This window comes from Aplidium turbinatum, chromosome 11 (assembly GCF_918807975.1).
Source record: "Aplidium turbinatum chromosome 11, kaAplTurb1.1, whole genome shotgun sequence".
Taxonomy (NCBI): domain Eukaryota; kingdom Metazoa; phylum Chordata; class Ascidiacea; order Aplousobranchia; family Polyclinidae; genus Aplidium; species Aplidium turbinatum.
In genome coordinates this window covers 25,871,177-25,897,336 of record NC_137482.1, presented here as the reverse complement: position 1 = coordinate 25,897,336, position 26,160 = coordinate 25,871,177, and the positions used below count along the sequence as shown (strand labels likewise).

Here is a 26,160-nt window from a genome sequence, read left to right as displayed (position 1 = left end):
ACAAATTTCGAACAAGTTTCAATTTTGGGCTACTTTTGGCAGTTTCAACCTGAAGCATGGGCTTGGAATTAAAAAAAACATCATCGATGATTTCACAACAGTCAGGCTTCTACGATCATGCGGCGAAACATTAACTGTGATAAGACACAAATTTCGTGATAGTGAAATTTGTTACTGGTGCGTCACCTCATAAGAGGAAGGTTTAGCTCATTTCTTGTGCATTAAACGTAATTTTACACTGACTACGATTTGTTATGCGAAATACTTCTGTCCTCCTGATCATTCAAAATCATTTGCATTTTTGAAGTTTAAATTCCTTTATTTTTAAATGTTTTGCAATTAAAATCATGCAAAGCATTCTTGATTGATTGATTGAATCTTTATCCTCGGACTGGGAAATCTTTTTTTTGGTATTAAGATAAAATTTTACAAACTCCTTTGTCGTCGCTTGCTCACCATCGCTTTGCATTCATAAACGCAACCATAGAGAGGTGATGTTCACAATTTTGGGAGAACTTTGGGCTAAGATATTGGTTGTTGACAACAACTGCTGGTGTTTGTATTCGCTTGGTCAATGCCACCTGACTGCTGATGATATTCACATCAATTCGGTATCGTGTGTATCTGATAGTCATCTGTTACGCAAAGATTGCGTAATAGTCTTTTGTTACCCAATCTTCGTAAGGATAATTATTCCATTATTAATTACTCGAGATTAATTACTCGGTGTGTTCTCGTGCACGTGATTTTGACTCGAGCTGTAATTGGTGGATAGGTTGACTCACTGACGGAGGGAGATGAACTAGATCGAAGAATAACAAAAACTGATGCTGACGTAAGTATATAGTCATCGATGAGCAGCTGGTTTACGTAATGCATGTACTGTTAGTCGATGTGACGTCACAGCAACGCAAGTGCAATAAAACAGTGCCCGACCTGTTGTTAGTGCATGACTGCTTGTAGCTTTTGTAGCAATGAACTCCAATCAATTTATTAATTTAAGTGGCAGAACTTGCTTTATTACACCTGTAAAATGTCTCAGGTGCTGGTGGTAGGCATTGACTAGAAATAATGTTGACTAGGTGACGGAGATGTGCAATCACACCAAGGTGCTGTTGAGCCAGGTCCAGTTGACAGAGAATGTGACAAAGAAAGGCGTGGTCAACAGTGCAACCCTCCAGTCACTCGCTTCCGACTTCCAGCTAGAGGCCAAGGAATTGCTGGACAACGTAAGTTTTGATGAATCTGCTTATGGCGATGCTGTGCAACGTGAAGAGGTCAGCTGGGGACCCAGCCCACTTACATTATGTCTCATGTCATGCTTCATTTTATTAAATTTTGTGAGTTCCTTGTTTATTGTCGAACCGGTCTTCCACTTGGTTTACCACTATGATTAGAATTGTTTAGATTGTGTGTAAGCTTTATATGCATAAAACGTTTCCTCCGAATTAGACTTTTGTTACTGTTCAATGCTTTTGCCCTGTTTTGGTGTACCGTACAGTTCAATGTAGTTTTATTCAAACTTATTTGTGTAGTTGAAGCAAACGGAATAGTTCACATCGAGACGTTAGATTGCTGCGCGTTTGGAACCAAAGTAATGATGCAATTTAGTAGAACTCCTTCGGGGTGAAATGGAAAGATTTGTTGGGAATGCTCTTCGCCTGTTAATTTTTTACTATCATCTCTTACTCCTCCTGCACATCCACAGCTCAACGAGGAATCCTCTGGTGACACGGAGGATTACTTTCAGAAGTTATTGGAAGCCGAAATGCTTCTACAAAAGATGAAAGGGCGGGACTTCTCCTCCATGAAGGCCGCGTCCGACGACGAACTGGCGCTGGCAGAAGAACGTAAGTAGGCTTCTGGCATGAAGTCATTTTGCTCCTGTTCTGTTTGTCGCTGTGGTCCGCTCCATTGACCTGCCCCTACCTGGGCGGGCGGCGAACTTTTTGCCACAAGCGTTCTGCATACCGTGGTAACTGAGCATTGATGAATGGAACAGCTCACTAGACTACTATTTCATCATATGAAAGTGAGACTGTTTGATTTGAGACTAAAGCGTAAGTTTGCTTCTCAAAATATGGTGTGTAGCCTTGTTTTATTTCTTAATGGCGCATTATCTTTTATGCCGCGCTGGATTTGGCTTTCTTTTAGCCAAATGTAAATAACCTGAATAATTGGTGTGAATCAGTTGCGTGAATGTTAGGCACGTGCTGCACACATTCCATCTCTGAAAGTGTTAACGCTGTATTCCCGCACCGTGGTAGACTGAGCACTGGAGCTTTCTGGTGGTAAGCACAGAATAGGGCTGGTCGCCCAAAGTCGTTCTTTTTGTTTCGAAATACTTTGATTTTTCAAAATTGATATATCAAATAAATGAGCTTTAAAGAAGCTTTTAGTTTATAGTTCAGTTCAGATTTCAAAATCTGCATGGAAGGTAAGGTCAACGGAAAAAGAAAACGATGCAGACCACCAAGACGATGGCATGACAACATCTAGGCTTGGACCAATCACAGTTTGGCGATACTGGGCGAGCGAGTTTAAAACCGTAACTCATGGAGGCAGCCGACTCGTGTTGATGCGCAGTCTGCTTCAAGCGGAGTTGGCGACTGAATAATGAATGTAGAGCAGCTTCAAGATTTTCCTGAAAAGAACACACAGTGCTTTTGAACAATGCCGAAGCGAATGTAGCTTACTTACCACAGGCTGATACAGAAACAATAGCCAGCAACGGAACCGCATGCAAGTGGATCAAATGGTTATATAGTTTGAGGTGATTGTGTTCTATTCTGGCCGTGGCGGTGGAAAGTACAGGTAGACTTACAGAGATTTAAGGATGATTAGGCAACAGCGTCTTGCTTCAGGATGGGCTATACCATGTTGGCTTTGCATGACGTGTTAGTGGGGACATCGCTGAGGCATTGCTCAAAAGCACTGTGTGTTCTTTTCTGAAAAATCATTCAAATTTTTTTTTGTAGATCACTACTTTTTTGGTTATTAAGAAATGTTCTGTTATTTGCCTATAGCGCATGCGCACTCTGAGGTTTTCTAACTCATTGATTATATTATACAGAATGTTATTCTAATTTGAAACTAGCAGCCAGTCAACACAGATAATGCTCACTGTTTTGATATGCCAATTTTGAATCATGAAATATGTTAAAAGATATTACCTTTGAGCAGGGTAAAACTGACAGGCTCATGAAGTTTGCGTGGCGTCGTAACCACCTCGCCACATACCCAACGTGAAACAAGGCAAACGCTAACTGGGATGATACAAGGCAAACGCTAACTGGGATGATACAAGGCAAACGCTAACCGGGATGATACAAGGCAAACGCTAACTGGGATGATACAAGGCAAACGCTAACTGGGATGATACAAGGCAAACGCTAACTGGGATGATACAAGGCAAACGCTAACTGGGATGATACAAGGCAAACGCTAACTAGGATGATACAAGGCAAACGCTAACTGGGATGATACAAGGCAAACGCTAACTGGGATGATACAAGGCAAATAAACAAAAAAATAAGAAGTGAAATATTTTAACAATACGGAACTGAGCAAATTACCAGAGTGAAAGCTTTGAAAATGTGGAACCATTAATACAAACAAAACTGAGGGGGTCATAAGGGAGGCCACAGCTGACCAAAGATGATCGATTTGTTGCGATCAATTAGGCTAATAAGTCCTGAACCTGCTTGCCACCAGAGAGCTCCAGTACTTAAGCGACTGGAATATTATTAACAATTTCATAGGAGGAATGTGTATAGTACATGTCTCTTATTCTTGCACTAGTTCCGCGCCAACATTTGGCTTCATTCTCCGAGGCGATATAAGTGTTTATGTTTAGTTGCGTAGCTTGATTGCGCATGGCCTCCTCTAGTGTAGTCGGCTATGTTGCACATAAACGGAAAACTGCAGCACTTGTAGCACCCGTGCTGAAAGGGAAGACGTACCTAAGCCCTGCGAAACAAATATTTGTATATTGCAATCAACGTTTTTGCAAACAGAATTTTTGCATATAGCGATAACAAAAGCTATCTCGCAGTAATTACGTAGCTTGATTTTTGCGTTGTATTAGTAAACTTCTTATAGTCGAAACATCAGTAAACTTGCGATTTTACCTCCTTTGATATTTGAACACCTGTGAAATGTTGGTCCATTTAATGTCAATGTTTGGTATTTTAAAATAGTTTTACTTGACGCGATGAATGCAATTTTGTGAGTAGACAATGTGCGGTGTTTTCGAAAGTGCCACACTGTTATAAAAGAATATAAACTCTTTGGCTACTTGCGTTTTGTTGCAGTGCTTCGTCGCGTTGAAGGGAAATTTACTGATCCCGCTATGAACGCGTCATCCCGCGTGGATGCGATTGTCCAGCAGTTAAACAACACGCACTCAAAGTTACGTGACTTGGTCGAGAAGATAAACAAAGCCACTCAGGATACGAACGACGCCACCACTGGCAATGCTGTGAACAGGAAGGACCTGTCTTCCATGACCGACGCTGTGTCTGGTGAGTATTACGACAAGCAGTTGCACTTATCAAGTTAGTTTTGTATCTCTTGTTGGTTTACTCTCTCAGGAGTTGAAAGGCATTATCGCGATGACGTAATCAATCTTTGCAATTCATTTCTTAAGGCATCGGTGCCGACGTCACAATGGTAAATCAGGATATCGCTGATGCTCAACAACTTCTTGCTACGGCAAAGTCGGCTGTGGAAAGCTCCATCCCTGCCGAGATAGAGAAGCTGGAACGTCTGAATTCGGCGTTGAATCAATCCTATGACGACCTTCTTCCTGTGTACAACCAGCTGGTGGCCGATATTGAACGTTACGGACCGTTCGCTAACCAGGCAAGTCCGACCAAGCGACATGGAACCAATTGTGTAAACGTCATTGATGGTGTCATGGTGCTGGCATGCGGTAGTCAGCTGTAGAAAACGATTTCTCAGTTGTATCTGCCAGTAACACTTGTGCTTTCTGTTGATCAACAGTCCACCGCGAAGAAGAACCAGTTGGAGGATGACGCTCGAGCAATGGCCGACATCGCTGGCGCTGATCTCCAGAATCGCATTGAAGCAGTTAATAGATTCAGCCGCATGTCCCAGACAATCGATGAGGCGGAGGCAGCTGCCGATGACGCTATCATGGTACGTGTTACGTCATAAATGCTGCCAGGCTAGTAGTGTGATATCATTAGTGAGGTTGGCATATTTCTTTCCACTCAACATTTTTGGAGCTTAGTCTTCTTTAGGTTTTCCAATACGTTTTCTGCCACAGTTTTTCTTCAGTTTCGTACTTTGATGCAAAACATCGTTGGCTGCCCAGTTGTTGCTTATAGCTTCCGTTTTAGCTCACCACTCCTTCTTTGTTAATAATTTTGCGTCAACAACCATCAGCACCAAAGTCGTAGTCCACGTGCGTATTTCGATTACTTTTGCTCCATGACACAAATTATTATTTGTTTAGTTCAGTTTGTTTATTTTTTTCTGCTGCCGAATAAACACAAATATACATAACACAATAAACAAAAATAATTCACACCGCAAGGATGGCAGCGAAAGACCAAAAGTTCACCAAGGTCAGCGGCCACTCGATCATATAACCAAAACACAAAAAATAAGGAACATAAAAGCGGTACTTAACATAATACAGTGCATAAAGACTATACGCAAGGAGTAAGGAGATTATATGTGTTAGGAGTGATTACTCTACAATTTTTTTTAAGAAACATTTATATTTAAATTTAAAAATACTCTAAGATGTATCTTTTATTTCTTTTAGTATTTGATTCCATAATAACACTCTATTGAAACATAGAATCTTCTTACCAAAGTTTGATGTTACAGATGGCAAATATAAATCATTATTTTTATTTTGACGGCTGCTATACTGGTGAATTTCACTTACAAAAGCAAAGCAGCCAGCAAAGACTCGTGGCAGCATTTTGTGCACATACTTGTACATGAACTTTGCAGTCTCCAACTTAATAATATCTTCAATTCTGAGCACATTAAATTTATGATAAAGAATAATTGTACTTGTTGATCATGGCAAAAATAAGCACGATCGGACAAACTTGTTCTGTAACACTGTATTGGATACACCAAAGCGTGTGTATGTGTTATAAACGCAATATCAAATATACAACTTTTGGCAAAAATAGCAATTTATTGTTACTATATCTCAAAAATCTGACTAAAAGAAATCTGAGCTCAGATTCAGATTCAGCACTCAAAGATTACCCTAAAATTAAATCAATCTTTAAAGTTTATATTAGATTAATCGTTTTGACCACTTGGCCAGTGTAATCGAGGTTCTAGCTGCCGTCTTATGTGTAGGCATCCAAGAAAGCGAAGACGGATATCGAGAATCAAAATCTCCAAGAGAAGGCAAACCAAGCTGAAAAGAAAAGCAGTGAATTGCTCTCGATGACCCAGAGTCTGTCTTCCAATAACATTTCTGCTCTCAACAACGACTTGGAGGTGCGGGGGGTATTGTTTATCTAAACGCAATATTATCAAATGGTTTGATTCACCAATCATGAGTGCTGAATTGGTATTCAGTCTTCTTTTTTAGAACAGTTTACATGAAAGATTTGAAGTTACCAAGTATTACTTCATCAAGGAATAATGATTTGCATTCTCGTGTCCATCCTACATAGCTATGTGACCGCTCACCGGCCGATACACTGACACTGTTCATGCACGATCGTAGCAGCCCCTTGCCAAGCCTTCTGTTTGTTAGTTGCTGACTGTTAGTTTATTGGTTACTTTGATGTCAGGAGTCCGCCACCACTCTGGATGGATTGGAGGAGCAGAAGAGGGAACTGATGAGGAAGCTTGATCGCTTTAGTGATGGATTGGAAGGCCTGGACAGAGGTAACCAGTCACATCCGATCATAATTTATTCGCACTATACGGTACCCGCTTTTGTTTGTGCCATGAGACAGGGCTATGTTAACCACCCCCGTACCCCGGCCGAATGAGGGGACACGACTGCTTAGTGCTTAGGGGTCCACTCGTTTTAGTCTGTTTTTAAAAAAAAGAAAAAAGCTGCTGCGGAAGCTCGATAATCAATAGCTTTAATCATGCAAGGCCGTATTTACTGCTTCCCAAATCCTCAGCTGGGGTACCACGGGCCTTTAAAATGAGGAAAATAATGTTATAAATAAAAAGAAATGGAAAGAATTCAGTGGATGTCTTGAGTTGATCTTTTAAATGCGCCGCTTACTCTGACATCTCCAGGTACATTTGATGACGATCTTGCCAGAACCAATTCAATTGCGGGAGATGCGACTCTGTTAGCTCAGGAGGCCGATTCCCGGGCCCAAGAACTTGAAGACAAGATTAAAAATGCTCCGGACACGAATATTAATCTCGGAAGGGAGTTGGAAAAAGTTCGCGCCTCTTGTAAGTACCTGAGAAAGGATGTGTTGCCTGGCAAGTATGTGTTGCCTGGCAAGTATGTGTTGCCTGGCAAGGATGTGTTGCCTTGCAAGGATGTGTTGCCTTGCAAGGATGTGTTGCCTTGCAAGTATGTGTTGCCTGGCAAGGATGTGTTGCCTGGCAAGTATGTGTTGCCTGGCAAGGATGTGTTGCCTGGCAAGTATGTGTTGCCAGGCAAGGATGTGTTGCCTGGTAAGGATGTGTTGCCTGGCAAGGATGTGTTGCCTGGTAAGGATGTGTTGCCTGGCAAGGATGTGTTGCCTGGCAAGCATGTGTTGCCTGGCAAGGATGTGTTGCCTGGCAAGTATGTGTTGCCAGGCAAGGATGTGTTGCCTGGCAAGGATGTGTTGCCTGGCAAGTATGTGTTGCCAGGCAAGGATGTGTTGCCTGGCAAGGATGTGTTGCCTGGCAAGGATGTGTTGCCTGGCAAGGATGTGTTGCCTGGCAAGGATGTGTTGCCTGGCAAGTATGTGTTGCCTGGCAAGGATGTGTTGCCTGGCAAGTATGTGTTGCCAGGCAAGGATGTGTTGCCTGGCAAGGATGTGTTGCCTGGCAAGTATGTGTTGCCTGGCAAGGATGTGTTGCCTGGCAAGGATGTGTTGCCTGGCAAGTATGTGCCAATTAACTGTGATCGCTTTAATTCTTTATTGTTTTACTTTTTTACAAGTGGTTTTTGTCAACTCTGGTTTGTTGATTCCAAATATTATCTTGTTTCTAATAATTAGCGTTTTTACTAATTAATAAGCAATACATTTTGTGTACAAAAGAAATACGAAATTTCATATTTACTCCAAAACTCTCTGGGTGAAAGTGATGCCAAGCAAAATTCTGTTGTTATTGCTTGTACAAGCCCGTTGTGTTTGTACAGTACCCAACTACCCATTGTATTGTCAGTGGCTTCCTTATGTCGGCCCAACGTAAATGAACGTTGGTTAAATGTGTTTCTGTAAAGTCATAGTTTCCAAACAAAATCATTGATGGTTTTCTTCCCACAGTGGCAGATCTGCCTGGATCTGTGAGGAGGATGAAGAAGAAGTCGAGTCAGACGCAACAAACATCCGAGAGACTGGTTCCCCTCCATCAGGACCTGAGGATGAATGAGCAAATTCTGGAGATCAAGAAGAGGATCGAATTGACTCGGAACGTTGCTAACATGGTGCGTACTGAAAACTCTTCAATCGCTTTGCCACATTCCGGCGCACGAGCAAAATGGCACATATGCTTCTCTACTGAATGTTAATAGTTTGTTTGTTATGATGGGATATCGGACCGGTCTCGGTGGATCGAAACGGACACTCCATCCACTCAGATACGCACTTCGATCATTAATCAATTACAACTCGCTATTCATGGTCACGTTGGATATCGTCCTTTTGATGCAGATCAAAGATTCGGTTAAGTTCTTCCAAGAAGAACCCACACAGTTCGTTGAATTACGCTCGCCGAATGTCATCCAGGACACCGACAAATACATAGAAGTTAAGTTTGCTGCGAAAGTGAAATCGGACTCGACGAATGGCCATCTTATGTACCTTGGCGATGGAACGGTGAGCTTTCTATTTAGAAAAACAAATTGGGAGGCCATCTAGTGTTTATCTGGTCACCCAAAATTTAAAAAAGTTATTTTTATGAATAACCTGCGCAACATTTAACCACTAAATCAGAGTTTTGTCGTCTAGTTTTTGCGCCAAAGACAGGTAAACCAACAGTCTAAAGAAAATTAGTCTTAACAGGAAACCAAAGAGTGGACCTAATTTAAATAGCCGGAAGCCTGTTTAAGCAAATTCAAGCAAAGATTTAATTGTAGAAACATTTTGTTCGTATTTTTTGCAAGATCAGTAGCTTGAAATTATATTGCAAATAAACGAATGAGAGCGGTTTTTGACACGTGTTGTGTTTCTGTTTGGCATATTGAACAATTGCAATTGCCATAAACAAACATAACTATTAACTAAGCAGCAACAGTACGTTTAACATTATAAGAAAAAAAAAATAAGTGCACGTTTTCGGCTGGTCATACAGCCCTTTTCAAGCCGATAAAAAATATTGTAAATGAAATACTAAAGAATCATACAGTATCACAGCAAAAATAAGGTCTAATCTAAACATTTGAGAAACTGCTTACCTTGCTCACACAAACTGTAATTGCCGCCATTGCCTCATGATTTTACATTTAGGCTAATCAAAATTGAGCAAACATCTAGAATCTAGATAGCACAGCTTTTAGCCTGTAGCAAAATAAACAAATGAAACCATATGTTAATTGGTCAGATTAGTATGGCCTAGCCTACTTCGTGTTTCTCAACTGAGCCTGCAACTCTTAGGCTTACTTTTCAATATAACATGTTTGATGATATATCTCTATTTGTGGCAACCGTAGACAACTGCCTGGTTTACCTACCCCTTGGATCGGCGCAATTGCAACTACACAGATGCAGGGATTTTTAAATTATAGTGGTCCGCTTTGCCCCGTTATGTACCAGTCAATTTTTTCCAGACCGGCACCTTTTAAAAACCCTTTTATGAGAAGTATAAACTGGGTCACTTCAGCAAAATTTTATCGTTGCTATGACACTAATGCACTGCAAATCGATCACCAAAAACAAGAAATCAAAATTTTTATATTTATTTACAAATAATTGCCACATAATTTGAGCAAAGAATAATGTTGTGGTGACAGATGTTCTGGTAGACGAATGGACTGGAACAGCAAGCTTGTTTTTATTTTAATTGCAATATCGTTTTGCTCCATCTCCCTATACAATATTTGAGCAGAAACGAGGACGTCAATGGCTGCAGTTGAAAACAAAAATTCGGCTTGAACGTTTTGTTTACTGGAAAAATATTAATATGGAATTTTGTTTACAAAACTTTCCAATGTTGTGAAATAGTTTTGATTCTTCCCCAACAATGGGGATGAACAATGCTCAATTGCAGGTAAATTTCTGTTTTCTCTCGTTAATTAAAATTTCCATCTGAAGTTTCCAATTTCGGTTTATTTGCAGTTTTAGTTAATTGGAGACATACACACGAATCAAAACCATTGACAGAGAGGCTTGGCTACCATGATTGCCAACGTCTATAGCAGATCAGCTTCACACAATCATATGAAAGATGCCACCACAACATACTCGACCTGATTCTGTTTACTCCACCATGCCTTCTTAAGTCAAGTGGCTAACCTGTAGCATCTTACAACATTTGTTCGCAAATACAATACACGCAACAACAGCAATGAACAAACGTTCACAGTGATGAAATAGATGAATAGAAATCAAAACAAGCAACAAATGAGTTCGACTAGTGGTTTGGTCAACTCTAAAACAGCATCCGCTAGCCAGCAGTCCTGATTCACAAACCTAAGTTGCTGTAAAACTAATCGAATTTATGACAAGCTAATCAGCGGCCATAGTTTAGTAGTTCTACTTATCACAGTTCTTTGTAATGATTGATGTAACTTGTTGCTTGAACAATATATGAAAGGATAACAAACAGCCTAAAAACAAAAATTAAAAATAGTTTTCAACGACTCTATGCAGGACACTGGGGACTATCTCTCTGTAGAGACCGTCGATGGAAGAGTGAGGTACAACTACAAGGTGGGCAATGGACATGGAAAGTTGGAAAGCGCGGTAGAAATCGCCAACGACAAATGGACTACAATTACCGTTGTGAGGTAAAATTAACTGTTTGTGACGTGACGGAGTTGCAGTTAAACTATTCGATGTGCTCTATAATAGCTGTTCTATATTTACCGACTGTGTAGGCTGGTGGTGGGAGCCTTGGTACAACACTCGAAAGAGCGTAAGTTCGACACCTCTGAAAATCATATTGTTGTGTCTTGGGCGGACACGTAATGGCATGTCTAAAGTTGAACACGAAGGTCGGCTTGCTTCTTCTTTCACTTCATCTAAATCGTTAAGGAATGGTGGACGCTTGAATGTGACAAAACAGTTTTATCACAGGTCGTGGTTCGAGGTAATGGAAGGCGCGAACACCGCAGTCTGACCTGCATGGAAAGCATTAGACGTATCCTTTTGCGATTGATTGAGAAATCGTCTTCAAAGGTCATCTGCGGCCCACATCATGAATAAAAGTCCCAAGGAGAGATGTTGTGGTCACTCAAACATAGATTGTTATACTATTGGAAGTTGATCAGACATCATTCAACTTTCTAGTCACACCCTTCCACCACGCCTTGTTGAGGATGCAACTTGTATGGGTGGACCTCCATTGTTTCTATGTCATTGCCAGTTATTACCAGAGCTTCATTAATTTTTTGTTTATAGATGGGGCAATGAAGGAAAGCTGATAGTCGAGTACCCGGTCACAGATTCTAGTAGGGGAGACGCCTCTACATCCGCCAAGACCAATGTAGATATCCAATCAGGGACCACTGATAGAGACGACACCAAGTCTAACATGAGCCCGTCTAACAATAGGTTCTTTATTGGGGGAAACCCCTCAGAACAGGTGAGACCAAATTGCCTTTAAACCTTCTGTACAACGTCACATGTTTGTTTGCCCTTTCTGCATGAGAGAAAACATAGGGAGTATAGGGAGTAACGTGACAAACATTACATTAGATTTTTTTTCTGTAGCGCCCTCCTGTGGTGGAGCATCCTAACGCAGGCAACGTGTGCTTAGCTGACGTGACAATGAACAACGAGACCATTGGGCTTTGGAACTTCAAGAGATATAGAGGGAGAGTCCCAGGAGAGTCGTGCGCTTTGGGGTGGGTACTTCATTTTGTTTATTTCAAAGACATAGAAACAATAAGAAGTTGTAGCTGGTGCTGACGGAACCTGATGTTTTGCAGAAGTGGGTTGCGTGAAAATCTAATGTGGCGATTCCGAGGGCGAGGCAGCTACGTTCGCATACGACGAGAGGACACACCATTCCTGACAGGGGCAGCCAAAGCCCACTTTATCGGGTTCAAGCTGTCCACATTACAAGACAACAGCTTGGTCTTCCTGGTCGGGCAGAGCATTGTAAGTTTTTGCGGAATCAGTGTCTAAATAACGAAAATCGTAAAAAGAGGTATCGTCGACAAAAAAGTGGGGTTGTCAAAGATTTGATCGTTTTTTCATAACACCGATGCTCGTTATGCTCAGAATCAATTCATTGCTCTGGAGATTGTCGATGGCAAGTTTGTGTACAGCTACAACTTCGGGTTTGATCGGCCCAACAGGACTGTGATTGATGGAACTGGCGACATCACCCAGTCAAATGGTCCGCTCCTGGTCAAAGCGGGACTTGCCCCAGCCCACCACCGGATGTTGGTTTCCATCAACCTCGAGTAAGTTCCATAGGGGATCTTGGAGTGGTGGTCATCCAAACCTGACATCAGCAAATTTTTGTGTTTAATTGACATTATCGAATTGATTTGTTTGGTTTCTTGTGTCAATCTTGCGGTCCCTATCCGAATATAATTATAAGCCGAGATTGGACTTCATAAGAACATAAGAATAGCCTAAAGGTTACAAATACACAAGAACTAGATGATTATTTATCACAGCACTGTACGGTGCATGCAGAAACAGTATCAATTGGTATTCAACACACTGCGCTGCTTCTAGAATTATGCTTTAAAAGATTTTCCCAGTCTAATTCACCAAACGCGTGTTATGCTTGCTCTTTACCTTGGTATTCAAATAGCTACAATGTGGTAGTGACGTACTGAGATAACGTTGTTTAAATGTCTGCCTACGTTCTCGCATCACTTGAGACGTTATCTTTCAGGTTTTACTTGAACCAACCGTACCCCGACGAAGGCGAAGACAATATAATAGGAGACATCTGGCTCGGAGGCATCTGGTTCCAGGATGCCAAACAAGAGTAAGTGATCCTCGCCTGTATTTGATAATGCAACATCTAGAAAGATTAGATTCATCGTGATGGGTTTCTGTGATTCATCGTAACGACGTCATGTATGTCTGGCAATATAAACGTCCGCCTTTCACTCCTTGCTGGGCGACAATTAAAGACATGGCTGAATATCACAAACAGCTTTCTCTAACAGCGCAAGACAATAACAGTAAAAGGATTAGTAATAAACAAACGGCGATTAACCATCAATTCAACTTGTTCTTTTGTAATGAGGATGTGTAAAATAGATTAGGGAAACAAGACCAACAAAAGAAAAAGGTGGCAAAATTACAAAAGTTTAAGTCGTGCATACCATGTAGATTTAGAGGTTACATGCTGCAGATGAAAGTAAATTAACTAACAACATATGTCGTGATTGATTGGGTTGTTTGCAAATGGAGATTTAGACATGCTGCAATGCTCCTGGCGCATGCGGCTTATCTGTGTGACATCATTACAATGACATCTTTATTGTTCAGACTGCGCGATTATCTCAAAAACATCGACATCTCATTTCGTGGCTGCATCCAGGACTTGAATTTCAACAGCAGAAGTTTCAACATCCAGAACGCGTTGGAGAACATTGGAGTAACCAGAGGATGCAAGAAGGAGGTAACTTGGTCATTTTCTTGTGATGTTCATGTCACCAAGAGGCGACCAACCAGATCACACCCTTATTCAATCGTCATGCTATAATTATTCGCTCACAATTGTTCAATCAACACTTTTAGCTTCGATTTTATGAAGTTTAACGTTCGTTCAGCGGCACATAACGCTATCGATCCTTGAAGTTCGCGTTGATTTCTCTGAGCAAATAATTTACCTGTTCCAGAGCGTCCAGACACTCACCATGCAAGGGAATGACTACGTTAAATTGGTGCCCAATATCGGTGATGCCGACAATCTTGAAGGAGGGCTTACGTTGAACACTGTCACTCCCACTGGGACTATGATGAGTGTTACCGAGACCCAGGTAACCCCATAAAATCTTGGTCGTTCCTCGACCAATCACGAACGCCCCCATGCATGGAGTGGAATCTAACAAATCATTTTTACGTCACAATTGATGAACTAAATGCTTTCACGTTAAAGAGTTGGACAGCATCAACGTTCTTTATTGCTCTTAATCGTCACAATAGTCCGTTGTTTTGCTCGTTTCGCTTGAATGCGTGTTACGTCATCCTTTATGCATGGGTACATCTTGTTTTGAAGTCATGTTTGTATATTACAAAGCAAATATTTCGTGTAGTAGCACCTTATTTTGAAAATGGAGCCCACCCTTCCTTTTGAGTGGGAACCAGAATTTTTGTGAAACAGTTTTTTAAATCCGGGACAACGTTAGCTTCTGAGAGTGCCACCGATTGAGCGTATCGCCACCAACTTATTAGAAATAGTCAACGCCGGAGCTGAGGAAACTCTAAAAACTTTTGTGCTCTCACCGAAATTAATGAATTATGTACCCGGATGAATGTCTCGCATGGAGTGATGTGCATGCATGCATGCATGCATGCGTGATGCGATGAAAAGGTGCTTCTTGACTGGGGAGCCAAGTATTGTATATATATCAGACTGGTTGTCGTGGTAACACGCTGATTTGTTCTTGCACGCCGAGTAGCTTGCTTCTTCCAATCACTGCACGCTTCAAGGAACTATCTGCCTGTATCCACCGCCATGTGCTTGTGTCAATGCTGTACTGCTGAATGGCTGTAATCCATAATCATCGACCTGTTCTACGATTTTAACCGCCTTTGCATACTCATGTGTATACTGCTCACTCTCCTGCTTGATCAGTTCCGTTACTTTTATTTCGAATTTTCAAAGTTCGTTTCTGAACACTAGGCTTCTTTGGCCACTGACAAACTCACTTCGCTACCGTCCCCCGGGGAAGATGAGTTTAATGCACGAGAGAACGCTGACAGAGAAGCAGTTCCGAGTGACGTCAACAGAGATGACGTAAACGGTGACGGGGTAGACGTGGAACTGCAGTTGGACCGGGAAGAAGAACTTGCCGACGAACCGGCCAAAGATAACTTCGAGGCTGAACGATATGGTGCAGCGCCACCCGGCGATGTCATTGGCACTGGCCAGAGTGGTTCTGGTTCACTGCTACCAGTTTTCCTTATTGTCATTGGGGTCGTAGTTGGAGTAGTTCTTTTGGGCGCTATCGCAACGACAGTTCTCAAATCAAACCTCTTTAGTGGGAGCACGTTGCCACCCTCTCACGCCCCATCAGAGGCCACGCCTCTCAACATTGTGCAAGCCCAACGCACGGCACAGATGGATTGGTGATTTGTTGGAACGTTATAGGTTGTTTCACGAGCAATGCATCGTATTGAGAGTCGCAAAGTAACGAGTTATCAATAACTGAACATGTAACTGGTACATTGACATTAACTTGGCATCTACCGTTCTGTATATACTTTATCGCATCTGTATCTACTTGGCGACAATACTAGTGCTAGCAATACTTTTTGATGGTGCGGATAAATAAGTCCAAATCAAACAAGATGTTGTTACAACCCCAACAAGTTATATATTTGTGACAAGGCCTTGAAATGCTCTATAAGATAGAAACAAAAATTTCATGAAATAATAACAAACACGCTAGTCAGCTGGCTTTGAAGCCAAACAAAAAATTAAAGCAAAAATATTTGAAACCTAAAAACATAAATGAGGTGCACCCTATCAAGCTGAAACTTTTTTACAGTGTATATTGCCCTATAAAACTTAATGGGAGGATTTTTTCCTAACTGATCAATGACGAAAAATATTGTGTTACAAAGTATATCACTTCAAAACAAGGTGTTTTTATTTGCTTTTTTTCATTAAAGGGGTATTAGTTTGAATTTCAAAAAACTGTTCCAGTATTAGAATACTCATGCTGCTGTGAACATTTCCTGAAAATTTGAAGCAGATTGGACAAGAAATGAAGAAGTAGATACATTTTTTGTTCAAAAAAACAACATTTTGAGAAAACGCCACTTAGTTTGCAACATCATAACAAAAAATTCCTCCTGAAATCTGCCACCTCGAAGTCTTCCATTGCATCTTCCTACTGCTAAGAATGCCAACACTCAGCTCAAGTTAACATCTCTGACAAAGCTTGCAAAGTAATAAATCTCTAATCCAAATTGTATTTTAAAAATTGAATGCTAGAAGGGACTTAAGTTCTGCAAGTGGTACTGAGGGTAAGAAAAACTAGTTTTTTTTGCACAAATGCGTTTGAAATTCAGTAAAATTTTTACATATTCAAAATCTTCATTAAATTTCTTATCTTTTAGAGTAAAAAAAATCCACTAGTATTGTCGCCTTTGTACATTGTCCAAAACTGCAGAAAACGTTTTCTACGTTTTGCCCGATTGGTTTAAAGTTAATTTTTTAATTAGATGTGAAACCGTTATGATTGCATTATCTCATGCCCGGTGTGGCCGCAATCATCACCATCGTGGTTCATCAAACAAGTAATCACGTGATGTAACATTTGTACGTTGCCTGACGACGAGTAAAAATTTAACTTTTCACAGTCAGTCGTGTTTTCATAAAAATGATTTGTAAATAGGAATCCTTGTGGTAAATGTTGCTTGTTTGAGGTTGGTTAGGTTAGGATCCTTGTCCGGCTAACGGGAGAACTAAATCTCGTGAAGTTGACTTTTGAAACATTCCACTAACTATGTGAAAACTGGACTCGCGGTTTCATCCGAGTAGCCGGATTGCGCGGTCAAGACCTCGCTGGGCGCGTTTTCTGGTTCGGTACTTGCTTAAAATGTAAAATTGTTCCGGAACTTTAAATGTAGCCTACAGCAGTTTTGACAATATCTTACTCTTGCAGTTAGTAATTGTATTACACGTTTCAAAACACTTAACCTACACAGAGCCGGATTTAGCTGATGGGGGGCCCGGGGCACTTTTAGATCGGGGGGCCCCCGTGCAAAAAATTTTTTCGCGCCTACGGCGCGAAAAACCATCTCTACGTCTACAGTAGCATCAGTCCAGTACTGCACAGCATTTTGCAGAAACTTTAAAGGCCAAAAGGAAAAAAAATCACATTTTTTTCCACATAGGGGGGCCCTTCAAAAGTCGGGGGGCCCGGGGCAACTGCCCCCTCTGCCCCCCCCTAAATCCGGGCCTGAACCTACATGGCCTACATGAAGTTTGCGGCCCTGACTACAAAGATAAGGAAATTTTTTGCTCTTTTGCGGTTATGCCAATCCTTATGTTTAAACTGGAAAAGCTTCTTCTGAATTGGTTGTTTACTTACGAGGTTTTGAACTGAGAATGATCCAGCAATCCCAATCAACTTTGAGATGGTCTAATGTTGCAACCTCAAAAGAATTTGCTCAGGCGCTTCAAGAATAATGTTCGGATAAAATACAAAATAAACAGCCACCAGCAACGAATCTTCGGTTTTCCTCATTGTTTCTCTTGTGATCCCTTCGACGAAAAAAAAGTTCTTCCTTGTCATACGATTGAAAACCAAACCATGCTGAATGACATTCTGGCGGTACTAGGGAGTCTAAACGCTTCCATTGTTGGACCAGCGTAACGAAGGTCGCTCGCTCAGTGGCACAGGCTAGTTTGCAACTTTTTGACCTGCAAGATACAAAATGACGTCATATTTTCACCGAAATTTGTCATGCAAAACCTTTTTTTATTTCACTGACCTTTTCATTCATTTCCTCTGTTTTGCGCCATGTTTTATGTTATTCACAACAAGTGCCTAGAGTTTGTTTTCGTTTAATTAGTCACTTGGTCAGGTATTTACCAGTCCCAGCAGAAGTCCTGTTCTCTGTGTAGGCTACATCCCTTTTGTGCTTGCAATTTCAGTAAACAATAAATATTTAGATCAAATTTTATTATTAATGGTTTAGTTATATCTGGTGCCTTATCCGTTACGCTATCCCACCTTTGCTTGCTTCAAACAAAACCTTCAACAGCTCCTTAACAAAACCGCTTGATGAGTTTTTCACCGGCTAGGCTACAAATACAGAAACGCAACGCCTTCCGAAGTCTACGTTGCTAAAACATGATAAACTCATACGATAAGAACGAAATACTAGAAAGAGATAAAATTGAAGATATGTGCGTTCTTCTTCCAGAGATTCTTGATTTCCATGTAATTTGGCAAACTGGTTTGGGAAGACTAACTATTGAAATTAGCCTGCAGTACGGCATAGGGACGAAGTAGGCTACTGAGCATTCAATTCGCCAGTAGACCTGTATAACCTACGCTGTAAACTTTGGGGGAAAATATAGCCTACCAGAAATAGCCTGTAGGCTAAATAATAGGCTACTGTGTGGATACTGGGCTATACCGCTGCTCTGAGATTTTACCGGTAGCCTACTGATAGGCTAACAGTAAAAAACAATGTGTAAATAAAACAACAGGGCGTAGTAGGCTATATCGAATCACCAAAACAAAAAAAATGCATCGAAGCTTATTTTATTTTGTATGTAATGACTGCGTTAAAAACACAAGGCACTGACAGATTTGTCACTCAGCGTAATCGCAGCTTCGTAGCAAACAATGTTGCTGCAGAAAATGCTCCTTCTGCTTCCACTGAAGTTGGTAGGATGTTCATTGTTCAATGAAGCATTAAAAAGCTGCTCCAGTTTGCTTGGTCTTTATCCGATAGCTTTCAGTAATTTCACCTCTTGCTTTATCATGGCTTGAAGCCGGCTTATGCCTAATAACATGAAATAATAGCCTTTCAGTAAGGCTATATTGTAAATCTGCTGGATTTAATTGTTCTCATCCTGGCATTTTGGTTAAAAACGGGAATTTTACTTGAGAAAAACGGAAAATCAAAAACTATTAACAGGAAATTCCCGAAACCGGGATTCAGTTCTCAAACCCAAATGCAGGGGTGCCCAATCTTTTAGACCTAAGATCTACTTTGTAAGTAATCAACCTCATGAGATCGACCAGGTCAAAGTCGCACAAATCGTTAATTATCAACATGAGCAGTAGCCTACTGGTAGCCAGGGGCGCCGAAACGATTTTTGACTGGGGGAGCAGGTTATGAAAAAAGGGCACTTTTGTTGCTGAAAGGCCATTTTTTTTAAAGTTTTAAGATGATATAGCGATAATCAGTGACGTTCGGTGGCTTAAACCCAAAGGTGGGCAGTAACTAGTTAAAAAAGTAACTAGTTACTTTTTGAGTAACTGTAACTTCGTTACTTTTTTGGAAAAGTAACGATAAGCAGTAACTAGCTACTATTTTAGCGTTTTTCAACAGTTACTAGTTACAGTTACTTGATTTCCCGAACAAAAATTGGTCGTTTGTTTATCAGTTTATGGCAGTTTATTTGTAGTGGTCAAATTATTTGTTTGGAAGAGATTATAGGCATTCGAGACAAGAAGCGAGGTTGTGTACAGAAAGGAGCTGTGTAAACTACGAGATAGGATTTTGCGGTGTACCAGCGACAGAAAGGGGGCCGCGTAAGCTGTGAGATAGGATTTCGCAGTGTTCTATAAGGATTGATGTCTGTGACGCCACAATCCTTTGTTTGTTTCCCCACTAAGCTGTCTGTTTTTAGAAATTTCAGGTTCTTCTTTTTTGTAAAGCGATTCTTTTTTTTATAGATTGTGGTTATATAGCTTTGAACACAGGTAGACAAGGTAGTCAGTAGGCTACTCAGTCGTCGAAATGGATAAGTTTCTGTCTAAAGTACTGTATCTGAGACTGAAACAAACCCCACTGGTAATGCGACCAATATGCCAACCTTTGGACATTCTGCAATCAGAAGAGAAGGCCTATATGGGTATGACGAGGAAAAGACTATAAGAACTTCGAAACAGCAACAAGGTGGCTGTGTGCCTGCCATTACTTACTCGATTGTCGGAATCTTTGGAAAACAGATTTGGCCATGTTTTTGATGATAGTGACTGCCAGCTAGCTGCTGCGTTTCACCCACAATTCCAACTTTCTTGGCTTTGCAAGGGTGAAGAAATTAAGACGGCTCTACATCTCTAAATAGTTAACCTATTACAGGACCACAGCAATTTCAACATCGACAATGCAGTAAGCAACAGTGACACTGATGTTGACAGGCATGAAACAGATGACTTTTTTGCTCCGTTATTTGAAAACACAAAAAAAAGGAAGCGAGTGCTGCAAAAATTTTAAATGAATTTCTCGAACGTAACCCAACAAAGGCGGTTACGTCTGATGCATTCCCCAATGACGCCATGAGGCGTTTGTTCTTGCAATGTAGGCTAATACCCCTATCCCCTCTAGTGCTGCTGTTGAAAGACTGCTCTCCCTTGGAAAGGACATTTTGAAGCCAAAGCGAGCTGGGCTTAGCGATCAACATTTTGAAGTGGGGATGTTTCTGAAAAGAAATTGATGCTGTGCCTTTTCGTTCATTTTAAATACCCGTTATATAAAAATATTGACACGCCCTACTGCTTTTCAGCACGGAATGTCCTGTGCAGTGGCGTACGCAGGATTTTCTCAAGGGGGGGGCCATTGAGAGTAGCGTAGCCAGGAATTTTGAAAGCTTTGACGACCGGCGGGCGGAGCCCGACGGCGTTTTTGCTTAAGACGACACCCAGCGGCGAGGGGTCTGGGGGGCCTCCCCCAGAAAATTTTGAAAAACTACTTTGAATTTGGTGCATTCTGAGAGCATTTTCAACAAAAATGTGGGTATAAATATTCCTGTAAAATGGTGCTGTCAGGTGGCATAGCAAAAGGATAAGATCATGTTTTCTTCGACATTTTTCGGAAAAAAGCTAAGTATCTATGTTTTCTTGTTGTTAATTCCTGGCTGAGATGTTTAAATGTTTGGTATTGGCAAAACTCGCTCTTTTAATGCAGTTTTGTTTAAAATTAGGCAAGTTTTTTTTAGACTGAAAGCATCATTCGCATAAAGAGACTGAAAGCATCATTCCCAATATTGTGACGTCACACGCGTGCCAAAGGGGGGGTTGCAACCCCCTCCCCCCCTTGGCTACGCCACTGGCCATTGATATCCCAGACGTCTTCATAATATTCCAGTATGGTTTTAGTTTAGACTTTATCCATTTCTCTCACTAATCACTATAATACGCTTACAGAACACTATTCTACATTGGCATACCTGGGGTGGGGTAGGTGGATTGGGCCATGTATTTGGTATTGGCTTAGTCTATAAAACAACATTGTTACAGTGATTGCTTTGACAGAGCAATGCAAAACACATTAAATGCCTTAATCTACGTCGTTAACTACTAAACCATTTTTAAGGGGGGGGGGCCATGGCCCAATGGCCCCCCCCCCCCCTGCGTACGCCACTGGTCCTGTGCATGTCATTTTTTCGATTTTTTATTGTTTCATATTCGGTAGGCGGACGTTTTGGGGTTAGATTATGGATTCTTAGAAGCATTATAGTATGCGGACAGCTAGCAGAGTGATCGCTGTTTTGTAGTTAGGCAACAGCTACGAACAAAGTATCATCTTGCCCTTTATCATGTATTTTTCAACTTGTACTTCATGCAAAGAAGAAAAGTTGTAGATCACTAGGTCTACTCATATGCAACCATTTTTTTTAAAGTAACTGTAACTAGTAACTGTAACTGTAACTAGTTACTTTTAAAAAAACGGTAACTGTAACTGAAACTAGTTACTTTTTGAGCGAAGTAACTGTAACTGTAACTCAGTTACTTTGAAAGTAACTAGTGCCCACCACTGCAAACCAGGGGTGTGCAACTTGCGGCACGCGAAAAAAAATTGTGCGGCCCGCGAAGATGTGCCAATTTTGAACTGTGTGCGGCCGGCGAAATGTGTTTATAATTTAGTTTAGTCTGGTACGTGCAAACAATTCATTACAGTGGATTATTGCAGGTTACATTTCGCACCTTCTGTTAACCATTTTAGAAATCTCCCAGCAGCCACCGCTAATCCGATTGTATTTAATTATTTAAAACGAATTATTTAGATCAGAGGCACAGAATTGCACAGGAAACAGCTCAAACTATAAAACCGTATTCTGACGGTAATTTTGTGAAGCAGTGTCTTATTGAGGTCGCAGAAGAAATGTGCCCTAAAATGAAGAGTGAGTTTGAGAAAATAAGTCTGTCACGGTGGACGATAGCGAGGTGTAGGCCTATCGATGATCTTGCTTGTTTCATGGAGTTTTGCGATCGATGGAAGTACGGACCAGAAGGACACAACACAGATGGCGATATATGTATAAAGGAGTGGACAAAGATAGAGCTTCGGTAGAGAGTTTGTCTTGTTGAACCATAGGCATACGAAGCCGAGCAACGTGATCAAGTTTAACATCTTCAAGTTTATTACATTTACTGTACATAAACATAAAACTACGCAACAAATTAAGTATCGAACGTTTTCGACATCACAAGATGTCCTCTTCAGGAATAATATACATACAAATTAACTACATCTGAAAAAAATACAATGGTTAACTAAATGTATTAACAGAAAAAGACAAAAACTGCACAGTACTTCTGACTAGCTCAAACTCAACGATATAGGCTCCACGAGAATCAAAGGTAACTGCTTAAGTTTATGTAAATGTAATAAACTTGAAGATGTTAAACTTGATCACGTTGCTCGGCTTCGTATGCCAGTGGACAAAGACTTGAACGAAACGGAAGAGCTTCTGTCACTACAGTCAATGAAGGGCACGACAACTGGTGCTGACGTCTTTACTGAAATAATTGATGCTTTTGAGAAGTTAGAACTGGACTTGTCCAGCTTATGCGGAATCGTAACTGATGGTGCTTGATCCATGTCCGGAACTGGCATTGGATTCAAAGGTCTCTTGAAGTCTGCCTTGAAGGAGAGAAAAATCGATGATGACATAGCAATTTTTCATTGTATTATTCACCAGCAAAATTTGTGCGCAAAATCCTTGAAGTTCAAACACGTTTTGAGCCCGGTTAGGCAGTAAATTTCATTCGAGCACGAGGGCTCAACCATCGTCAGTTTCAAAAGTTTCTGGATGATCTCAACACGACACATAAAGATCTACTTTACTTTTCCGAGGTGCGTTGATTAAGCAAGGGCTGCATGTTGCGACGATTTTACGAACTGCGGAAATAAGTCGTCAATTTTTTTATTTTTACCAAAAACATCTCAACCAAGATGACTTTCCACATTTGAAAAAATTCATGACTTCAAAAATGGCTCTTTTTGGCTCAACGTATTTGTGCGAACAATGTTTTTCTAAAATGGGCGTCATAAAATATCCTCATGGATCGGTTCTGACCAGTGAACACCTGGAAAATGGACTTCGAATTGCGAGCACTTCCATTAAAGTAAATTTGAAAAAGTCGTCGGGAATAGAAGCCGGCTGCAAATTTCTCACTGAACTCGTAGTCGGTATGACAATAAATTTCAATAGCAGTTTTCTTCAGAAATTTATGCGTCCTAACTTATTATTTCTGCAAGGAGATAACCCCTAATAATGCCATAAGAATAACATGAATAACAAACAAACTACTTTTTTGTGCCTGCAACTATGCTACTAGAAATCATATGTTAAATAAACGTGCGGCCCGCGGTTTCACCCAGAAATTTATATGTGGCCCTCCTGTAATAAAGGTTGCACACCCCTGGCTTAAACCGTTTGTAAAGCAACTTGGAAATATTCTGCAGGAAGGTAGTAGGCACGAAGGGCGTAACCGTCGGGCGAAGCCCGAAGGCAACACTTCCAGCGGGGGGGTCTGGGGGGCCTCCCCCAGAAATTTTTGATAAACACTTCCAATTTGGTGCGCTCTGAGAGCATTTCCAAAACAAATCAAAACTAAAAATCTGTCAAATTGTGCTTCGCCTATGTCGTGATCATACATCCATTTAATGTTTAGAAGTCATGAACAATCTTAATTTTAACGTTGCAGGACCAAAATCCAGTGTTAGACATGGAATAATAGTTGTCGAAATATTTGATTCGTCATGAATGTTCATTCTCAGATATTCAGTTAGGCCTACACTGCAAAAACTAACACTTAGGCCTAAACATTACAACCGCAAGCAATTTGTACAAAAAGCTGGATAAGTTTGCCTCCTGCGTATAGAAGCTTAACGAACTAAATATTGCATCCGCACCTGAACGTTCATTGGCGAAGTAACGTTATATCAACGCTGTAAAAAGGGCAAAGGCATGACTATGAAAGCTAGTAGGCTATAAAGTACATAGCGAGGAGACATCAAAAAACAGCAACAATCTTTTCGCCCCTAGGATGCTGTGCTCTGTACCGTGACGAGAGACCATTCTGTGCGTATGACCAGTTAGTCTAGCGATTGTACGCATTGACGTCACTGGGAAAGTCACTCTAACCATAACACATCTGATTGGCTAAGCAGCTGGTGACGTTTTGCAAAACGAGTAAAGATTGGATAAAATGAAGACGTTTTTTGACGTTTTTGAACGTGGGGAAAGCAACTTTGAAAGTTGATTTCCCTGAAGCCTCAGTGGTTGTTTCTGACAGGAGCGTTTGCGTTAATTGGCATTTATAGGCAAGACATGCGGTTTGGTGAGGACTTAGACTACTCACAAGCGTTACGAGTAATTCTAGTCACAAACACAGTAATTTTCAAGTTAAAATAGACTTGATAAAAATAATAAGAAGTTAAACCTAGAATTCAGTCATTATATTTTGCATAGTTTTCGCTCAGGTAAGCACTGCTTTCCTTGCTTTCCCTCACCGATCGTCTGCCGATAGCCTAATGCTCATCTATCAGCTCATTATTATGAGTAATGATACAGCAAGTGTCCGGTATACACAGAACAATGGCACGAAAGGGCATCATGCTATGTTATAATGATGTAACCTACTGTGATACAGATTTTGTGTCGTGAATATTATTTTGAGGCAAAAATGAAAGATTATTATCATTCTCTCTGTAGGTATCATGGCTGATACAGCCCTCGATGTACAATGATGCTCCAGTTTGATCGATCTATCGTGCGTCTTGCCAAATTTTAGCAGGGTTTTTGCAGGGATTCCTTGTTTAGGAATTTTTGGGTTTGAATTGTGGTTGAAAATTGTGCGAAAATGTGAATCTTTGAGCTCTTCTTGATCGTTTTCCTAGTATTTTTCCACCTTCCAAAGATAAATCTTCAAGTTCGCCTTTCCTTATGATGTGACCCAAGAACTTCAGCTGCCACATTTCTAAAGATCTCATTATCAGCTGCTCCTAGCCCATCTGTTGGAGAACTGCTCTGTTGGTTCGAAAAGCTGTCCATGGAATTTTGAGAATTCTTCGGTAAAACCACATTTCTGCAGCTTCAAGTTTTTTTTCGGGTTTTTGCCGTTAGCGTCCAGGTTTCACATCCGTAGCCTACATCAAAATTGACCAAACAACAAACGAATTTTTAAGGTTTTGGAGAGTCTTCGATCTAGCTTTTTGCCATGGTGTTGAAACTTGACTTTGATAATGCAGTGCGTCGTCTAATTTCTTCTTCACATCGGATGCTTGGATTCAGTATTGAGCCCAAATAATTAAATTTTTGAACCTGTTCAATTTTGTTATCATTGCAGTACACGCAAATTGTTGGTTCAAAAAGATTATAAAGATTATAATTAGGCTAAAAGCGAATAGCAGAAATTGTTATATTGCAAAATGTGCAGTAGTTTACATTACCTTAGAAGGGCACCATTGCCCCCCTGCCCCCCCATCCACAGAAAAATTGAGGGCAGGGGGAGCATCCGCCCCCCTGCCCTCCCGCTTCCGGCGCCCCTGCAGGTAGCCATAATTTGACATGTCACCCTACGTTTATTGAAACGTTTTTGGGCAGATTAACCTACAGAAAAACTCGTTGGGTAGGCTATATGCAGTCCAAACGAAAAACAACATGTTAGCTGTTCAGCTTCACGAAAAACTACCA

At 40.9% G+C, this 26,160-nt stretch overlaps 1 protein-coding gene across 1 annotated transcript in view; it reads left to right on the top strand.

Moving 5' to 3' along the window:
- The window catches only part of LOC145780005 (laminin subunit alpha-5-like), a 156,137-nt gene that overhangs the window by 55,729 nt on the left and 74,248 nt on the right, over positions 1-26,160 (top strand). The window contains exons 41-59 of the mRNA XM_082591702.1: positions 776-835; positions 1,083-1,229; positions 1,709-1,850; positions 4,314-4,523; positions 4,649-4,863; positions 5,005-5,160; positions 6,352-6,495; positions 6,795-6,891; positions 7,258-7,422; positions 8,454-8,614; positions 8,841-9,005; positions 10,998-11,134; positions 11,748-11,931; positions 12,060-12,193; positions 12,278-12,449; positions 12,573-12,757; positions 13,201-13,296; positions 13,806-13,938; positions 14,159-14,299. Of these exons, the coding sequence (XP_082447828.1) occupies positions 776-835; positions 1,083-1,229; positions 1,709-1,850; positions 4,314-4,523; positions 4,649-4,863; positions 5,005-5,160; positions 6,352-6,495; positions 6,795-6,891; positions 7,258-7,422; positions 8,454-8,614; positions 8,841-9,005; positions 10,998-11,134; positions 11,748-11,931; positions 12,060-12,193; positions 12,278-12,449; positions 12,573-12,757; positions 13,201-13,296; positions 13,806-13,938; positions 14,159-14,299 (2,844 nt within the window). The remainder of the gene's footprint in view (positions 1-775; positions 836-1,082; positions 1,230-1,708; positions 1,851-4,313; positions 4,524-4,648; positions 4,864-5,004; positions 5,161-6,351; positions 6,496-6,794; positions 6,892-7,257; positions 7,423-8,453; positions 8,615-8,840; positions 9,006-10,997; positions 11,135-11,747; positions 11,932-12,059; positions 12,194-12,277; positions 12,450-12,572; positions 12,758-13,200; positions 13,297-13,805; positions 13,939-14,158; positions 14,300-26,160) is intronic.